This window comes from Polypterus senegalus, chromosome 9, assembly GCF_016835505.1.
Source record: "Polypterus senegalus isolate Bchr_013 chromosome 9, ASM1683550v1, whole genome shotgun sequence".
Classification (NCBI taxonomy): domain Eukaryota; kingdom Metazoa; phylum Chordata; class Cladistia; order Polypteriformes; family Polypteridae; genus Polypterus; species Polypterus senegalus.
In genome coordinates, this window is record NC_053162.1 from 28,294,593 (window position 1) to 28,313,177 (window position 18,585).

At 35.9% G+C, this 18,585-nt stretch overlaps 1 protein-coding gene across 3 annotated transcripts in view; it reads right to left on the reverse strand.

Moving 5' to 3' along the window:
• LOC120535158 (rab GTPase-activating protein 1) overlaps positions 1-18,585 on the reverse strand; it is a 243,125-nt gene that overhangs the window by 3,404 nt on the left and 221,136 nt on the right. For all 3 annotated transcript variants that reach the window (XM_039762787.1, XM_039762786.1, XM_039762788.1), the window contains 2 exons: positions 16,827-16,910; positions 2,967-3,038 (listed from right to left, as the gene is read on the reverse strand). In XM_039762787.1, coding sequence (XP_039618721.1) covers positions 2,967-3,038; positions 16,827-16,910 — 156 coding nt within the window. The remainder of the gene's footprint in view (positions 1-2,966; positions 3,039-16,826; positions 16,911-18,585) is intronic.

An 18,585-nucleotide genomic window follows, 5' to 3' on the forward strand; every position in this document is an offset into this window, starting at 1 on the left:
TATATTAATGTATATTAGGAGGTTTTGAAATAAAAAAGGAGCTTAGGAAGACTATTCATCTTAACAGTGTTAATTCTTCCAGCTAGAGTGAGATGAAGAGTTGACCATCTATGCAAGTCTTGTTTAATTTTTTCCATGCAGACGGCGAAATTTTGTTGATATAGAGCTTTATGTTTACTTGTGATGTTTACTCCTAGGTATTTAAACTGTTCTGCAATGATAAAAGGTAGGGTATCTAATCTAATATTATATGCTTGAGAATTCACTGGAAAGAGTACACTTTTATTCAGATTAATTCTGAGACCAGAGATCTTTTGAAATTCTGTGAGTGCTGTTAAGACTGCAGGCACAGAATTTTCTGGGTCCGAAATATACAGGACCATATCATCTGCATATAAGGAGATTTTCTGTTCCAGTCCTTCTCTGCTAATCCCCTTTATCTGATCAGTATTTCGACAATGTATTGCCAGTGGTTCAATGGCAATCGCAAACAGCAGCGGTGACAAGGGGCATCCTTGTCTAGTGCCACGTTCTAGTTTAAAGTAATCTGAGCAAAGATTATTGATGCAAACTGAAGCTTCTGGGTTAGTATACAGTAATTTGATCCATGCACAAATGTTCGGGCCAAACCAAAACTTCTCCAATGTTGTAAAAAGGTATTTCCATTCAATCATGTCGAATGCTTTTTCTGCATCCAATGATAATAATATATATTACATTAAATAGGCGTCGAAGATTTGAAGATAAGTGTTGGCCCCTAATAAATCCAGTTTGGTCTTGTGATATTACCGAGGGGAGCACTTTCTCCATCCTTCTGGCTATGATTTTAAAGAGTATTTTAACATCGCTATTCAGAAGTGAAATTGGTCTGTATGATGCACATTGTAATAAGTCCTTATTTTGTTTTGGAAAGACAGTGATTAATGCTTGTGGAAAAAACTGGTTATCTCTGGCTTCTGTAAATGTTGCTAATAGGAGGGGAGCTAGCTGAGTGGAGAATTTCTTGTAAAACTCTGCAGGGTAGCCATCAGGGCCTGCTGCTTTTCCACCTTGGAGTGACTTTATAGCATCTAGTAATTCTGATAACGCCAGAGGTTTATCAAGTTCCTCCACACTAAAAGCATCTATTTGTGGTATCTGTAATGTATCCAGAAATGCATTAGATTGTATATTGTCTTCTTTAAACTCAGTAGTATATAGGGATTTATAGTAGTCTCTGAAAGTGTGCATTATATTTTTGTGTTCGATGATTTTATCTCCGTTCGTGTTAGTAATTACCGAGATTGCGTTGCGCACTTCTTGCTTGTGAATTTGTTGAGCTAAAAGATTATTAGCTTTCTCTCCATGTTCACAGTAATGATGTCTGGATTTGTAAATTAGTTGTTCAGTTTCTTTAGTTGTCAAGAGGTTTAATTCTGAATGTAGAGCCTGCCTCCTCCTATGTAGAATCTCGCTTGGTAGTCTGGCATGTTCTTCATCTATTTTAGTAATTTCGCTTTTTATCTCTGCTACTTTCTTCGCTTCGGATTTATTTCTGTGGGAAAGATATGAGATAATCTGTCCTCTTAAGAAGGCCTTAAAAGTTTCCCAGAGTGTTCCTGCAGAGATCTCACGGGATGTATTTGTCTCTAGAAAGAATCTGATTTGTTTGGATATAAATTCCGTACAATTCTCGTCAGCTAATAGAAGCGGGTTAAAGCGCCATCTCAGTGTATGGGGCTTAGTGAGTGTATGGGGCTTAGTAATTTCTATATATATATTTCTATATATATATGTATTTGTGTGTGTATATATTTGTGTGTGTGTATGTATGTGTGTATATGTAAATATGTATATATATATATGTGGATATATGTGTGTGTGTATATATATATATATATATATATATATATATATATATATATATATATATATATATATATATGACAGCAACACTCATCACTCACAACAATGACAAAACAATTACATTGACAATCATGTTACGTTATTTTCAAATGGTTTCCTTTTCTTTTTCATTACTTCTTTAACACACTACTTCTCCGCTGCGAAGCGTGGGTATTTTGCTAGTGCATTAATAAAGGTGAAATCTCAAATATTTACAATCAGGTTGGTCTTTGTCTTACACCATACACCTCCATATTTAATGGAGCAAGAAAAAAGGTGCACACTGCTGGTAAGAATCACAAGAACATAACACTTTTCACAAACAAGAGGTGACCACTCAGTCCATTTAGCTTGTTTGTTTTCACAGTAGTTAACATAACAAAATGTGTACACCTTGTTTCTACATGCTAAATTAATGAAATCCTCTTGCCTATACCACCTCAAATTGATTGATTGCATTTCCCCTTCTTCATAAAAAAATGTTCAACACCATCTAACTACCTCAGGTGTAAGATTCAATAAAATATATCAGTTCCATTACAAATCAAGTCAAGTTCAGACATTCATCTGTACAGTAACACAAGTTTTATACACTGTATTCCTGAAAGGCTGGTAACTTGAGCATTTTATCTATCATTTGTCAGCATCACTTGGTAACTGGACTATGTTTAAATGTTTGTTATTAGTTTGTTGTGTGCCACCTTTGTAGATTATTGGGGTATGTTTATTTGTAAATAGTACAGATTACTAAACATTTATTTGTGTTTTTAAATAATTGATTTAATATATATGTGGTGCAGTGGTAGCACTGCTGCCTTGCAGTAAGGAGAACATGGGTTCATGGCCAGTGTTCTCCCTGCACGGAGTTTGCAAAGCACTCTGAGTAGTGAAAAAAGTGCTATATAAATGTAAAGAATTATTATTATTATTACTTTGGGCTCTAAACTCATAGCAGTGTGTCTATGTTGTAGGGATGTGTGCCAGACCAGACTGGGTGCTGTCCTGGATTCCCCATTTAGAATAATTAAAACACTGTTTTTAATAATATAAATCATAGAGCCTCAGGGCCACTACACACTTACCCGAATTTTTTCTAATTCCCCTTTATTTGCAGTCTGCTGTTTCTCCAGTCTTTCACTAAGCTGAGAACAGATCTTAATGAATGAAAAATAAGAAGAATATTATTTCTGAAGAGGAAAAAAATACACCACAATGAATTATGTTAATTTTCAGTGAAACACCACACAATAAGGAAAACAAAATGCTCTGTATAATGAAATGCAAGATTCACTTGAAAGTTCAAGAGTACGTATTGCATCCCCTCATTCTCTCAACATAAAACCGGTGGTTACTGGTGCTGTGTTTGGCCATCAAAAAACCCAGTCAACCTATTAGTAATGGTGGTAGGAAGTTGAAATTCTCAGTACTCAGTCTTGGAGAAACTCATGTAGCCACTGGTATTTATGCTGATGATTTTCTTTTTCAGCCAAAAGTGGAAACCTCTGTCATACATACAGCAAGTCTGATTAATTAAAGTGTTTCTTCTTAAAGAATCCACAATAAGGAGTAACAAAATATGTGTTTAATTTTTTAAACATATCTAAGATACATATTTATAGATTGTAATAGATTTGTTCCACTGCACTCTTAAAAATATTTTAACACTCATTAGGGATACAATTCTTTAGGACTTCACATGTATTTTTCCTATTCAGTGTAAAACATTCATATTTCTTGTTAACTACATTTTTATAAAATAAAAATGGGTAAACTGTCAACGATCAGAATTCATTATTTGTGGATATCTGAACTGTTTAAAAAAGATATTTTCTAAGTGGGAGGAAAGTTTATTTACACTAACAGTACAATTAATGCATTGCTAAAAGGCAACAAGAGGATACTATGTGACGAAAATCACATTTGGTGGAGCTTTTGAGTTTGGTGAAGCTCTGGAACAATGAATACTGGGCACACATTGTGCATGAACATAAAACGTACTGTACCTGGCAGTGACTGACACCACAACCTCTGATAATGCAGACTTACTTTTAAATCCACCCAAAAATTAAATAATATGAGTCTTTGCACGGTCATTGTTGCAGTGGCTGTGATTCTGTCTTTCACATTTACTCTCTTACAGAAACTTAACTGCAGTGTGTGATATATTTTTTTAAATACTTTTATTATAAACAGAATGACAAGTGTCTACCTTGATGGTGCAGCTTCACAACATTTGAAAAAAAAAACAAAAAACACACACCCAGAAAGGCAAAATTAGGACAGTACTGAAATGGAAGATTGGACATCATTAAATCAGTAAATTGGCATCATTATTATAGCAGTGTTTCATCTTGAGGACAGAGGACGCTATCCAAAAGCAGGCATTGTCAAAAATATGCCTCAGTACAGTGATTACAAAGCAAGGTAATGAAAAAATTTTGGAACATTTACACGCACAGAACAGATCATTACATCCAGCAAATAACTCAGCTGAAGAAGAAATCACATGCTTTTTGTAAGTTTTTAACGGATTTCAAAATAAAACAGCCTTGAGTCACAGTCTAATGGTATAGCCCTCTCTCATCCACAGGTGCACATTAGAGCAAGGACAGGCTGAAAGTGATACCATACTAAAGCAACAAAAGTAAAACACTAAAATCTAATGCTTGATCAATAAAGCAAGTTGAGAAAAACTCTAAACAAATTTTTTGCAGCCTCTTCATGTTATATATTTGTATGCCTCGTGTCAATATATACAAGCAAGTACCATATGTTTATCAATAAACTGTACTATTCTTTTTCTTAATGACAGTGTGTCAGTTACCTTAATAAATAGTTTAATAGCTGGAAACCCCTCACCTACAGAGGAAGTATGGTGGGAACCTTACAGACAAGACACATTAATTATTGTCACTGTCAAAACCAAAGCCAATAATGAATCGATTAATTAATCCTTTCATTCTCTACACAGAAAAGGGCCATTCAAATAAATGCCAATGCCTCAATTGACAGAAAACAATACAAAGCAGATTTCCAAAATACATTAAACTCTTATAGGATGCAATGTACTCTCCTTGCTTTTATTTAAAACAGAGCAGAAAAAAAATTAAAGGAAAGATTAATGCTATTTTTTTTCTAATTTTGTTATTGGTTTTTAACATGTACTGTAATTTCATTCAAATTTCACTAATGCAATTCAATATTTTTCCAGTTACCTTTCAAACATATCTCCCCTTCTGTTTTTCTAGGGATAATCTGAAAATATTAACACTGGCAATTCCTAACACACACCACCTTGGTTCTTTTCCTTCCTAAGGTGATTAAAAATACTAAACCACCATCAAAATGTGATTGTCAAAATCCTCTGGAAGGCTTAACCAATTAAACACTGGATATACCCAATACTATTTGGTTATTTTAAATATGTATATTGCTTTGACATCACGTACAAGTGGTTGCTAAGAACCGCACATAAAGCACTTTCAAAACAAGTGATGAAATGCTGGCATTGATCAGACACTCAATTTTTCAAATTGCTAACTAAAGCCAAAATAAATCTGAATATGCCAGCAAGTATCTATTAATGCTAACATGAGAAATACTGATATCTAAGATGAAGTTATGCCAGAGCCAGTATGCAGTGCTTATCTTACATACAGCAAACCTGCACATTTTCAGAATAAAGTCAATGGATTTTGTTCTATATTTTGAAATTGAAAATTGTGCTGATGTTTACTAACACACTACTGTAGACAGAATATGCATGCATATATTCCTTAGTGACCTTTTTTCTGAATTCATAACAGATAAACTAAAGTTGAAAATACTGCTGTCAGTTGCAATGAACCATCTCTCAAATATCTATAGATTAATCAGATAATTAAATTAAAGAATATACATGCTCAGCTGCCTTTCCATCCATTTTATAGGCTGCAAGTATTTTGCACATTGCTTGATAATACAAAAAAGTTAAACAAGGCAATAATAAATAAATAATAAAATGGGAACCTGTAATTGAAACTCAAGTGACCATTTGCATTCAATCGAAATATAAGCAGCAGTAGGGAGATGACTGTGTACTAACAGAACACAGCAGACAAAGTTAGCACTGGAGATTGGTGCATACATAAAACCCAAACCCTCACCTCCCACTCCGGAATGCCTCACCAGCACTGGCCAATATTTCAGTTCATTATAAGCCTTCCCTACACATGCTTTTTTTTTTTTTTTTGTTAAGAACAGCTGCATTCAGCTTTTATTGACCCATCCTCTTCCATGTACAGCTAAACAGTTTCTTTTTCTTCCTTTACCAGCTATTTTATAAATATTTTAAGTTTTTTTCACTTAAACAGGAATCAGGGATAATTGACATACTCTAAATAAAAATAGTGCTTCCCAATTGAGGGTGTGTTAGTATTGTGATATTTATTCATCTGTAAATATGAATGTTTGGTTTTGACAGCTGGGTAGAACCCATAGTCATCAGAGGTAAAATATAGTAAAATTATGGGTGCTGGAGACAGAGAACCTAGACTGATGCTAGAAAAACATCCTGCTGTAGGGGATGGCATATGAATAAAAGTCAAACTCCTAATGTCCAATAATTGTTTATTCATTGCTTACGCCAACAATGAAGTAAAAATGTTCAGTATACCAGATAATTAGCACACTGTTTTGCCTTCAGCATTGAAGAATCCCAAGCACCAACTTACACTAGTCCAAACAGGGAAAGACAAATGGTATACAAGGGGCTGCATTAGTGCCTTGAGCATGGGAAAGGCGCTATATAAATAAAATGTATTATTATGGAAAAAAAAGTTAACACCTGATGTGTTGGGTGTATTTTTGGTATAGAGGAACACAACTACCCAATTTATATTTTATTTTATTGTTATACCAATCCTGAAGCTACCTAATAATTTCTTTCTTTTTAGCTGCTATGAGACTGCAGATTAAGAAATCTCACTGGTGAATAATAGTCAGGACCTTACAGAATCAATTGGAATATAATTACATTTTTACATTGTGCAAGTTAAATGTTCTAGCTAAAGAAGGCAGATTTCACTACTACCTTAAAAGCTTGTCAGCTCTCAATAAGCAGGCTAAAGTCAACCCAAAAGAGCACAGCAGGAGGGTTTTTACAGTTTTATTTTAAAATCCAACATGTATACAATACAAGAGTATTAAAGTTAGCCTACTTCATTTATTGGTACCCGAATACTCATGCCAAATACTCGAGCATAAAATTAAAGAAGGCGGTTTTTTGGTCTCGTCCGATGCGAGAGATGGACGTCTGAAGTGGAGCTCCGCTAGCAGTGATACAAGGTACCATATGTTTATAAAAAAAACTGTACTATTCTTTTCTTAATGACAGTTTTCAGTTACCTTAATAAATATTTTAAAAGCGGAAAACCCCACCACAGAGGAAGTATGGGGGGAACCTTAGACAAAAACTTTAAATTTTTGTCACTGTCAAAAAAACCAATAATGAATTTAATTAACCCTTTCATTCTTACACAAAAAAAGGGCCCATTAAATAAATCAATCCCAATTGACGAAAACAATCAAAGCAGATTTCCAAAATACTTTAAACTCTTATAGGATCAATGTACTCTCCTTCTTTTATTTAAAAAGAGCAAAAAAAAATTGGAAAGATTAATGCTTTTTTTTTTCAAATTTTTTGTTAGTTTTAAATGTACTGTAATTTATTCAAATTTCAAAAAGAATTTCAATTTTTTTCCAGTTACCTTTCAAACATATCCCCCCTTCTTTTTTTTCTAGGGATAATCTGAAAATTTTAAACACTGGAAACTAACACACACCACCTTGGTTCTTTTCCTTCCAAGGTGATTAAAATACAAAACCACCATCAAAATGTGATTGTCAAAATCCTCGGGAACAACAATTAAACACGGGAAAACCCAATATATTTGGTTATTTTAAATATGTATAGTTTTGAATCACAACAAGTTTTTTGGAAGAACCCGTAAAGCACTTTCAAAACAAGTGATGAAATCTGGCTTGATCAGACACTAAATTTTTTCAAATTGCAAACAAAAACCAAAAATAAATCTGAATATGCCACAAGTATCTATTAATCTAACATAGAAATACTGATATCAAAAAGATGAAGTTATGCCAGAGCCATTGCAGTGCTTATTTTAAATAACAAACCTGCACTTTTTCAGAAAAATAATGGATTTTGTTCTATATTTTGAAATTAAAAATTGTGGTGTTACTAACCAAATACTGTAGACAGAATATGCATGCATATTTTATGACCTTTTTCTGAATTCATAACAGATAAACTAAAGTTTAATAAAATGCAAATCATTATAAAAATGGAAAAAACATAATCAAGAATATACATGCTCAGCTGCCTTTCCATCCATTTTATAGGCTGCAAGTATTTTGCACATTGCTTGATAATACAAAAAAGTTAAACAAGGCAATAATAAATAAATAATAAAATGGGAACCTGTAATTGAAACTCAAGTGACCATTTGCATTCAATCGAAATATAAGCAGCAGTAGGGAGATGACTGTGTACTAACAGAACACAGCAGACAAAGTTAGCACTGGAGATTGGTGCATACATAAAACCCCAAACCCTCACCTCCCACTCCGGAATGCCTCACCAGCACTGGCCAATATTTCAGTTCATTATAAGCCTTCCCTACACATGCTTTTTTTTGTTAAGAACAGCTGCATTCAGCTTTTATTGACCCATCCTCTTCCATGTACAGCTAAACAGTTTCTTTTTCTTCCTTTACCAGCTATTTTATAAATATTTTAAGTTTTTTTCACTTAAACAGGAATCAGGGATAATTGACATACTCTAAATAAAAATAGTGCTTCCCAATTGAGGGTGTGTTAGTATTGTGATATTTATTCATCTGTAAATATGAATGTTTGGTTTTGACAGCTGGGTAGAACCCATAGTCATCAGAGGTAAAATATAGTAAAATTATGGGTGCTGGAGACAGAGAACCTAGACTGATGCTAGAAAAACATCCTGCTGTAGGGGATGGCATCTAAAATAAGGCTTTAAAGCGAACGAAAAAGGTGTTACCGCACGGATAAAAACCCCGCAGCCCCCCATAAGATCTTTTAAAAGTCCGTTTGAACGATTACATTTAGTTAAGTGATGGAACTCCTCAGGAAAAAAAAAAGGAAGATATTATATATGAAAGATGGCAACACAAGTGTTCCTGACTCTCTCCACACATTTATCAAGCCGCTTCTATATTATATTAAACAAAGCGCAGACAAGCCATAATGTCAAATACGGCTCCTGTATCCGCAAACTGAAGTGATGGCAGGCATTCATTGCTTACGCCAACAATGAAGTAAAATGTTCAGTATACCAGATCCCGGACTATTCACACTAATTGGGAGTCATAGCGTAAATGATAAGCTAGGATAAATCTACTGTACTGATCTATTTGTTTATTCATTGCTTACTACCAACATATATTCTCATGTTCTTATATTATTATTACTTGATTATTACTTATCATTACTTTTAGTTGACCAGAGAACCTAGACTGATGCTAGAAAAACATCCTGCTGTAGGGGATGGCATATGAATAAAAGTCAAACTCCTAATGTCCAATAATTGTTTATTCATTGCTTACGCCAACAATGAAGTAAAATGTTCAGTATACCAGATAATTAGCACACTGTTTTGCCTTCAGCATTGAAGAATCCCAAGCACCAACTTACACTAGTCCAAACAGGGAAAGACAAATGGTATACAAGGGGCTGCATTAGTGCCAAACAGGGAAAGACAAATGGTATACAAGGGGCTGCATTAGTGCCTTGAGCATGGGAAAGGCGCTATATAAATAAAATGTATTATTATGGAAAAAAAAGTTAACACCTGATGTGTTGGGTGTATTTTTGGTATAGAGGAACACAACTACCCAATTTATATTTTATTTTATTGTTATACCAATCCTGAAGCTACCTAATAATTTCTTTCTTTTTAGGTGCTATGAGACTGCAGATTAAGAAATCTCACTGGTGAATAATAGTCAGGACCTTACAGAATCAATTGGAATATAATTACATTTTTACATTGTGCAAGTTAAATGTTCTAGCTAAAGAAGGCAGATTTCACTACTACCTTAAAAGCTTGTCAGCTCTCAATAAGCAGGCTAAAGTCAACCCAAAAGAGCACAGCAGGAGGGTTTTTACAGTTTTATTTTAAAATCCAACATGTATACAATACAAGAGTATTAAAGTTAGCCTACTTCATTTATTGGTACCCGAATACTCATGCCAAATACTCGAGCATAAAATTAAAGAAGGCGGTTTTTTGGTCTCGTCCGATGCGAGAGATGGACGTCTGAAGTGGAGCTCCGCTAGCAGTGGTGCTATTTTTCATATTATTTGCTTATTATTCTGAGATATCCTGTATTTATTCAACCCGAGAGGGACCGCTACAGTATATGTAAACACATATAAACATGGCCAACAAGAAGGGGGTCCGAAAGAATCGAAGACTAAAGCTACATCCAAGCTGCGATCAGCAAGCCCTAGTTCGAGATACGGCCTCTCAGAGACAGACCTGGATCAGATGGGCGAAAGTACAGACTCCTCGGGACCACGGTCCGCTACATCGTCGCCTGCTGAGAGCGAAAAGGGGAGCGAAGGTGCGATCGTGAGTGCAGATGTGGATAGCTCGCCGATTGGAGAGGATTACCTGAAACTGGAAAAGGCCGGGAGGTCCGCGGCTTCAGTTACGCAATCACGCGGGACTGGAGCAGCGGGACACCGGCTTCAGCAGAGTCTGCTGCTTCATCTACGGTACAAGAAGGCACATTTGAGCTATCTGAACTGAAAGTGTTGCTCGCTGAGCTCAGGCAAGATATAAAGAAAAGCGAAGGCTAATGAGAAAGCAACGGCAAAGGCACATGAGAGACTGAAACAGGAATGGAAACAGGAGATGAAACAGGCCAATGAATGTCTGCGACAGGAAATCCAACAGGCAAATGAAAGGCTGCGTCAAGAGGTACAGCTTGAACTTCGACAGGTGCTGGGTAAAATTGAAGAGCGCATTGAGAAAAACTCGCTAAACTGAGCACGCTTGCTGATCGATTGGAGCATCTTAGTGAGACATTCACGAATCGGATCGAAATAGCCGAACATCTAGCTGCCAGTGCCGAGGAAAGAGCAGTAAATGTCAGTTCGAATGTAAAAACTCGGAGAAAAACTTGGAGACAGACTGGCTGCTTTAGAAGATGGGAATAGAAGGTATAATGTCAGAATTGAAGGCTTGCCGGAGAATCGAAAGTTTAAACCCGTGAAATTCGAACTGAACTTTTTCTAAAATAATCGGGGGCGACTTTAAAGCAGAATCTGAGATAGCAGCGGCTTACCGCAGAACGCGGATCAAACACCGTCAGACCCCGACCAAGATCTTTTATAGTCCGCTTTGAACGATTATCATTTAAGTTAGAGGTGATGGAACTCCTCAGGAAAAAAAGGAAGATATTATATATGAAGATTGCCACATTCGCCTTCCCTGACTTCTCTCCAGCAACAGCTATCAAACGCCGCCTTCTATAATATTAAACAGCGCTACGGCAAGCCAATGTCAAATACGGCCTCCTGTATCCGCAAAACTGAAAGTGGAATGGCAGGGTCATTTCTATGTTTTCGCTAGCAAGGAGGAGGCAGAAAACGAGTTAAGAAAGCTGATCCCGGGACTATTCTGATACATAATTGTGAGTCATGGCGGTAAATGATAAAGCTAGGATTAATAATCTACTGTCTGATCTATTTGTTTTAAAATACGGGTTTTTATCAGCATATATTCTCATATTCTTATATTATTATTACTTACTTATTACTTATCATTACTTAGTATTACTAGGGCTAAATGTTTATGTTTTATTGTGCTTAATTACGTTTTCCTCCTCTTTTTTCTTTTCTAATTATTTCATGTGTACCCTAAATGAGACTGTTCAATATCATACCCTTGGTTTGCTGTTATTGCTATTACTGCATTAAGACTTGTTATGCTTGTTTTGGACACATCTTTAACACCATCACCTGGGTTTATTATCTGGGGATATCATCTTAATGCACTAAAATTGATGAAGATTATATGTATGTATGTATGTATGTATATATATATATATATGTATATGTGTATATGTATATATATATATATATTAAGTGCAAAATTCTTTTCTTTCTTTTCCTCTTTTAAAGACTATATTGGTAACAGATATCTCTATCTTTTAACCTTAAAGCGCCACTGATGGGGGCTTGATGTGCTTTGGACGTGCTCTGTCTCTGGGTATGTCAGAGGACTGGGACTGCATGAAGTGGGTTTTAGCCTCACCTGGGGAGGCAAAAAGGGAGGGTGGGGGTTAAGGGGAAGAGAAAGAGAGCAGGCTTGATCTATATCTAATCTATCATCTCAATCTTTATAATTATAACTATCAACGTAATAATAAGCTGCATGGCAACAACTCTTGGGGGAATAGGAAATTAAGACCTAAACTATTTCACTTCCAGTTAAGACTATAATATGACACCAAAACTCAGAATCAGTGTCTCCATGATGGGACAGTTAACTTCGTAAGCTGGAATGTTAAAGGCCTGAATCACGAATTAAAGAGAAAGAAAGTACTTTCTCACCTAACAGGTCTAAATGCTAAAATAGTATTTTTACAGGAAACCCACTTACTAAGTAAGGATCAGTTCCGCTGCAAAAAGACTGGACTGGCCAAATGTTCCATTCTAGTTTTACAAAGAAAACTAGAGGGGTGGGAATTCTCATACATAGAACAGTACCATTTGTAGCATCAGATGTAGTATTGGATCCTGAAGGGAGATATGTGATGGTCATGGGAGACTTATCTAACTGTAAAATGATTTTGATAAATGTTTATGCACCTAATGTTGATGATAAGGAATTTATACAAAATTTATTTGCATCCATTCCCAATCTGAACACTCATAAACTTATAATGGCTGGGGACTTTAATTGTGTTCTAAATCCACTTTTAGATAAGACTTCCTCCACAGGGGAACGCAACTAACACCGCAAAGATAATTACAAAGTTTATAACTGATCACAACTTATCAGATCCCTGGAGGTTTTTAAACCCAAATTCAAGAACATATTCTTTCTACTCACCAGTACATCATTGCTACTCAAGGATTGATTACTTCTTTATAGATAATAACTTCTTGCCTAAGATTAAATCTTGTAAATACGATGCTATTGTTATTTCAGACCATGCTCCGATGATCTTGGAGCTGAAATTACTAAGCCCCATACACTCACCCCAGATGGCGCCTCAATCCGCTTCTATTAGCTGACGAGAATTGTACTGAATTTATATCCAAACAAATTGAATTCTTTCTAGAGACAAATACATCCCCTGAGATCTCTGCAGGAACACTCTGGGAAACTCTTAAGGCCTTCTTAAGAGGACAGATTATCTCATATCTTTCCCACAGAAATAAATCCGCGAAGAAAGTAGCAGAGATAAAAAGCGAAATTACTAAAATAGATGAAGAACATGCCAGACTACCAAGCGAGACTCTACATAAGAGGAGGCAGGCTCTACATTCAGAATTAAACCTCTTGACAACTAAAGAAACCGAACAACTAATTTACAAATCCAGACATCATTATTATGAACATGGAGAGAAAGCTAATAAGCTTTTAGCAACAAATTCACAAGCAAGAAGTGCAACGCAATCTCGTAATTACTAACACGAATGGAGATAAAATCATCGAACACAAAAATATAATGTGCACTTTTAGAGACTACTATAAATCCCTATATACTACTGAGTTTAAAGAAGACAATATACAATCTAATGCATTTCTGGATAAATTACAGATACCACAAATTGACGCTATTAGTGTGGAGGAGCTCGATAAACCTCTGTCATTATCAGAATTACTGGATGCTATAAAGTCACTCCAAGGTGGAAAAGCAGCAGGCCCTGATGGCTACCCTGCAGAGTTTTACAAGAAATTCTCCGCTCAGCTAGCTCCCCTCCTATTAGCAACATTTACAGAAGCCAGAGATAACCAATCTCTTCCACAAACCTTTCGCCAAGCACTAATCACTGTCTTTCCAAAACAAAATAAGGACTTATTACAATGTGCATCATACAGACCAATTTCACTTCTGAATAACGACGTTAAAATACTCTCTAAAATCATAGCTAGAAGGATGGAGAAAGTGCTCCCTCAATAATATCACAAGACCAAACTGGATTTATTAGGGGCCGACACTTATCTTCAAATCTTCGACGCCTGTTTAATGTAATATACTCACCAACTAAATCAAACACCCCAGAAATATTATTATCATTGGATGCAGAAAAGCATTCGACATGATTGAATGGAAATACCTTTTACTATTTTGGAGAAGTTTGGGTTTGGCCCAACATTTGTGCATGGATTAAATTACTGTATACTAACCCAGAAGCTTCAGTTTGCATCAATAACATTTGCTCAGACTACTTTAAACTAGAACGTGGCACAAGACAAGGATGCCCTTTGTCACCACTGCTGTTTGCAATTGCCATTGAACCACTGGCAATACATTGTCGAAATACTGATCAGATAAAGGGGATTAGCAGAGAAGGACTGGAACAGAAAATCTCATTATATGCAGATGACATGGTACTGTATATATCGGATCCAGAAAATTCTGTGCCTGCAGTCTTAGCAGCACTCACAGAATTTCAAAAGCTCTCTGGTCTCAGAATTAATCTGAATAAAAGTGTACTCTTTCCGTGAATTCGCAAGCATATAATATTAGATTAGACACCCTTCCTTTTATCATTGCAGAACAGTTTAAATACCTCGGGTAAACATCACAAGTAAACATAAAGCTCTTTATCAACAAAATTTCGTGCCTGTATGGAAAAAATTAAACAAGACTTGCATAGATGGTCAACCCTTCATCTCACACTAGCTGGAAGAATTAACACTGTTAAGATGAATATTCTTCCTAAGCTCCTTTTTATTTCAAAACATACCAATATACATTAATAAATCGTTCTTTAAGCAATTAGATTCAACAATAACCTCATTTATTTGGAATTCTAAACATCCACGCATCAAAAGAGCGACCCTACAAAGACAAAAGGCAGAAGGCGGCATGGCTCTACCTAACTTCCAGTTTTATTACTGGGCGCAAATATACAGTCGATAAGAACCTGGACACAAATAGAAGAACATACACAGGCATGGACCGCAATAGAAGTAAAATCCTGCAGTACTTCTTTGTATTCCTTGCTTTGTGCTCCAATAAACACACGCTATCGGCAATACACTAATAACCCAATTGTGCTCCACTCACTTAGAATCTGGAACCAATGTAGAAAGCATTTTAAGACGGAGAAGCTTCTTTCTGTGGCACCCTGCAAAAGAACCACCTCTTTCAACCCTCACAAACATATGCAGTTTTTAATATCTGGAAAAATTTGGAATTAACTTGCTTAGAGATCTTTATATAGACAACGCCTTTGCATCCTATGAACAATTACGTTCCAAATTTAACATTCCAGCTACAAATTTCTTTCACTATCTTCAAATCAGGAACTTTGTTAAACAGAACCTTCCAGATTTTCCTCATCTTGCACCCTCATCCACGCTGGAAAAATTATTGCTCAATTTCAAGGAGTTAGACTCCATCTCTACAATATATAAAATCCTTTTACAATCCCTTCCTTTCAAAGATCCAAGAGGACACTGGGAAAATGACCTCTCAATTAATATATCAGAAAAGGAGTGGAAAGTAGCAATGCAGAGAATTCACTCAAGCTCCATATGCAAAGCATACAATTATACAACTCAAAATTATATATCGAGCACATCTGTCTCGACTAAAACTCTCCAAAATGTTTCCAGGGCATGATCCAACCTGCGAACGTTGCAACCAAGCCCCAGCCTCACTAGGTCACATGTTCTGGGCCTGCTCCAAATTAACATTATTCTGGACAAAAATTTTAATTACCTCTCAGACAGTCTTGGACTCACAATCCCTCCTAACCCATTAACAGCTGTGTTTGGGGTTCTTCCAGAGGGTCTTAAAGTGGAGAAAGACAAACAAACTGTGATTGCATTCACTACACTGTTGGCACGCAGACTTATTCTGATAAACTGGAAGAACCCAAACTCTCCTCTTTAAGTCAGTGGGAAACTGATGTGTTATATTATTTAAAATTGGAAAAATCAAATACTCAGTTAGAGGATCTGTGCAGACTTTTTCAAAACATGGCAGGATCTAATCAGTAATATTTTGAAATGATTTTATAAAGCACAGAGAATTTGTTGATTTAGGTATTTTTAAAAGCCTTAAATTTTACACCGTTTGGCTTGCTCTCTCTCTCAAGGGTGGGGATCGATCTGTTCTTAGCATAATTTTTTTTTTTTTGTAAAACTTGATTGCTATGTATTGATTGTAATAAAATTAATAAATAAATAAAAAAAAAAAAATAAAAATAAAACTGGAAAAAAAAAAAAAAAACCTAACTTTGTTGTCATAAAATAAGAAAATACATTGTAACTCAATCTTAATATCCTATTTTTATGTTAACATCCAAATACTCTTTCAGCAAATACCACCTAGTTTTGAGAAACAAAGAAACCTACATTATACAATAGCCATTTACTTTCAATACTTTTTAGACCCAACACCTTCTGTGCAATTATCAGCGCTTAACGCACAGTTTAGGTTCTAATTTACCAGAAAAAGCACTTCATTGCCATGTTAAAATACTCATAAAAATATACAAATAAAAAATAATCTGTCCACTGTGAGCATGTCAACAAGAAAAAAAATGTATATTTAAATAAAACGTTCTATGCATTTTGCATTTCTGGGCAAATGTCATTTGGAACTGGGAAGCTTTAACTTTATACTAAAAAAACTTCAAATTATTATGATACTAACCTGTTTATACTCCCCAATAATCGATCCATTCTTTTTGATTTCAGATTCAGCCTTGTCTAGCTCTCTCCGACACATTTCCTTAAGCTGCAAGGAACATATTATGCTTTTATTTTGAGTTAAAATAAACAAAAAAATTTTACACTTATTAATAATATGCAAAGCATGATGGAGGAGACCTTGAGAAAAAACAAGGGTTGTCCAGGACATGACAAGTAATCCATGGTCACAACATCGTGAGATTTTTTTTTTTTTCTTTTTACCTTGCACAATTTTGGACAGGAACTCTTGAAGAGAAAGCCGACAATGGTAGAAATAATAAGGAAAAAAACAAAGCTCAGAGCTCCCACCTCGGCTGATGAGAACAAAGAACACAGCATTCAATTTAAGCAAGATTCTATTTACAGCCGACATTTTCCTGGTGTCTTATATGGGGGGAAAAAAAGGAAAAAATATGGTACTCATTAACATGTAGCATACGGACCAGAGAATCTGTGGTGGCAGCACCATATAACCAGAAATCACTATTGATTGCAATGCTACAAAAGACGGAAGAATCACTTTATGCTGGCAAAGCGTCCCACGCTTAGAATGTATTTGTCATTTGGATGGCACTGAATACAAACTGGAACATAGGAAAGCTCCATAGAAGATGACTCTTTGTTTAACAGCTGAGCAAGGAATTGGTAAGAACTCAAATCCAGAGTAGAGAACACATCCCAAGGACCCCTGTTACTATAGCTATTGTGAGGATGATGCTCCTTTAAACATGAGTGATGAAGGCAACACACACACACAAAAATAAATATATATATAGTCATGAAAAAGTTTGGGAGCCCCTCTTAATTCTTTGGATTTTTGTTTATCATTGGCTGAGCTTTCAAAGTAGCAACTTCCTTTTAATATATGATATGCCTTATGGAAACAGTAGTATTTCAGCAGTGGCATTAAGTTTATTGGATTAACAGAAAATATGCAATATGAATCATAACAAAATCAGACAGGTGCATAAATTTGGGCACCTCAACAGAGATATTACATCAATACTTAGTTGAGTCTCCTATAGCCTTTGATGAGTGCCTGAATTCTGGATGGAGGTATTTTTGACCATTCTTCCATACAAAATCTCTCCAGTTCAGTTAAACTTGATGGCTGCCGAGCATGGACAGCCTGCTTCAAACCATCCCATAGATTGTCGATGATATTCAAGTCAGGGGACTGTGACGGCCTTTCCAGAACATTGTACTTCTCCCTCTGCATGAATACCTTTGTAGATTTCAAACTATGTTTTGGGTCATTGTCTTGTCAGAATATACAACCCCTGCGTAACTTCAACTTTGTGAGTGATGCTTGGCAGGATTCTGGACAATATTTGCCAGACACAGACCACATTTCAAGACCACGAAAACCTGATGTTTGTCACGCTCCTCGAGCCCCAGAAGTTCGGGAATACAAGAAAAATTTCACGCATGCAGCCTTCTCTAGTTTAACACAAGAGCCACGGAGCGCTTTTTGATCTGTCTCGGCTAAAAACAGAACTGACTGTAATGTATGCCATGGATGATTTTTTAAGAAAATCTCCCACTGATCTCCTTGAAAAATCTGAATGAGAGCATGGGGCAGCCGTTCACATTGGTATATTTGGCGGTGAGCATTCCTGTGTACATGGCTTCTGTTGAGCGGACATTTTCAGCCCTAAAGCGAATTCAAACTTATGCCAGAAATACCATAGGGCGGGTTCGCCTTTCAGCATTAGCTTCGA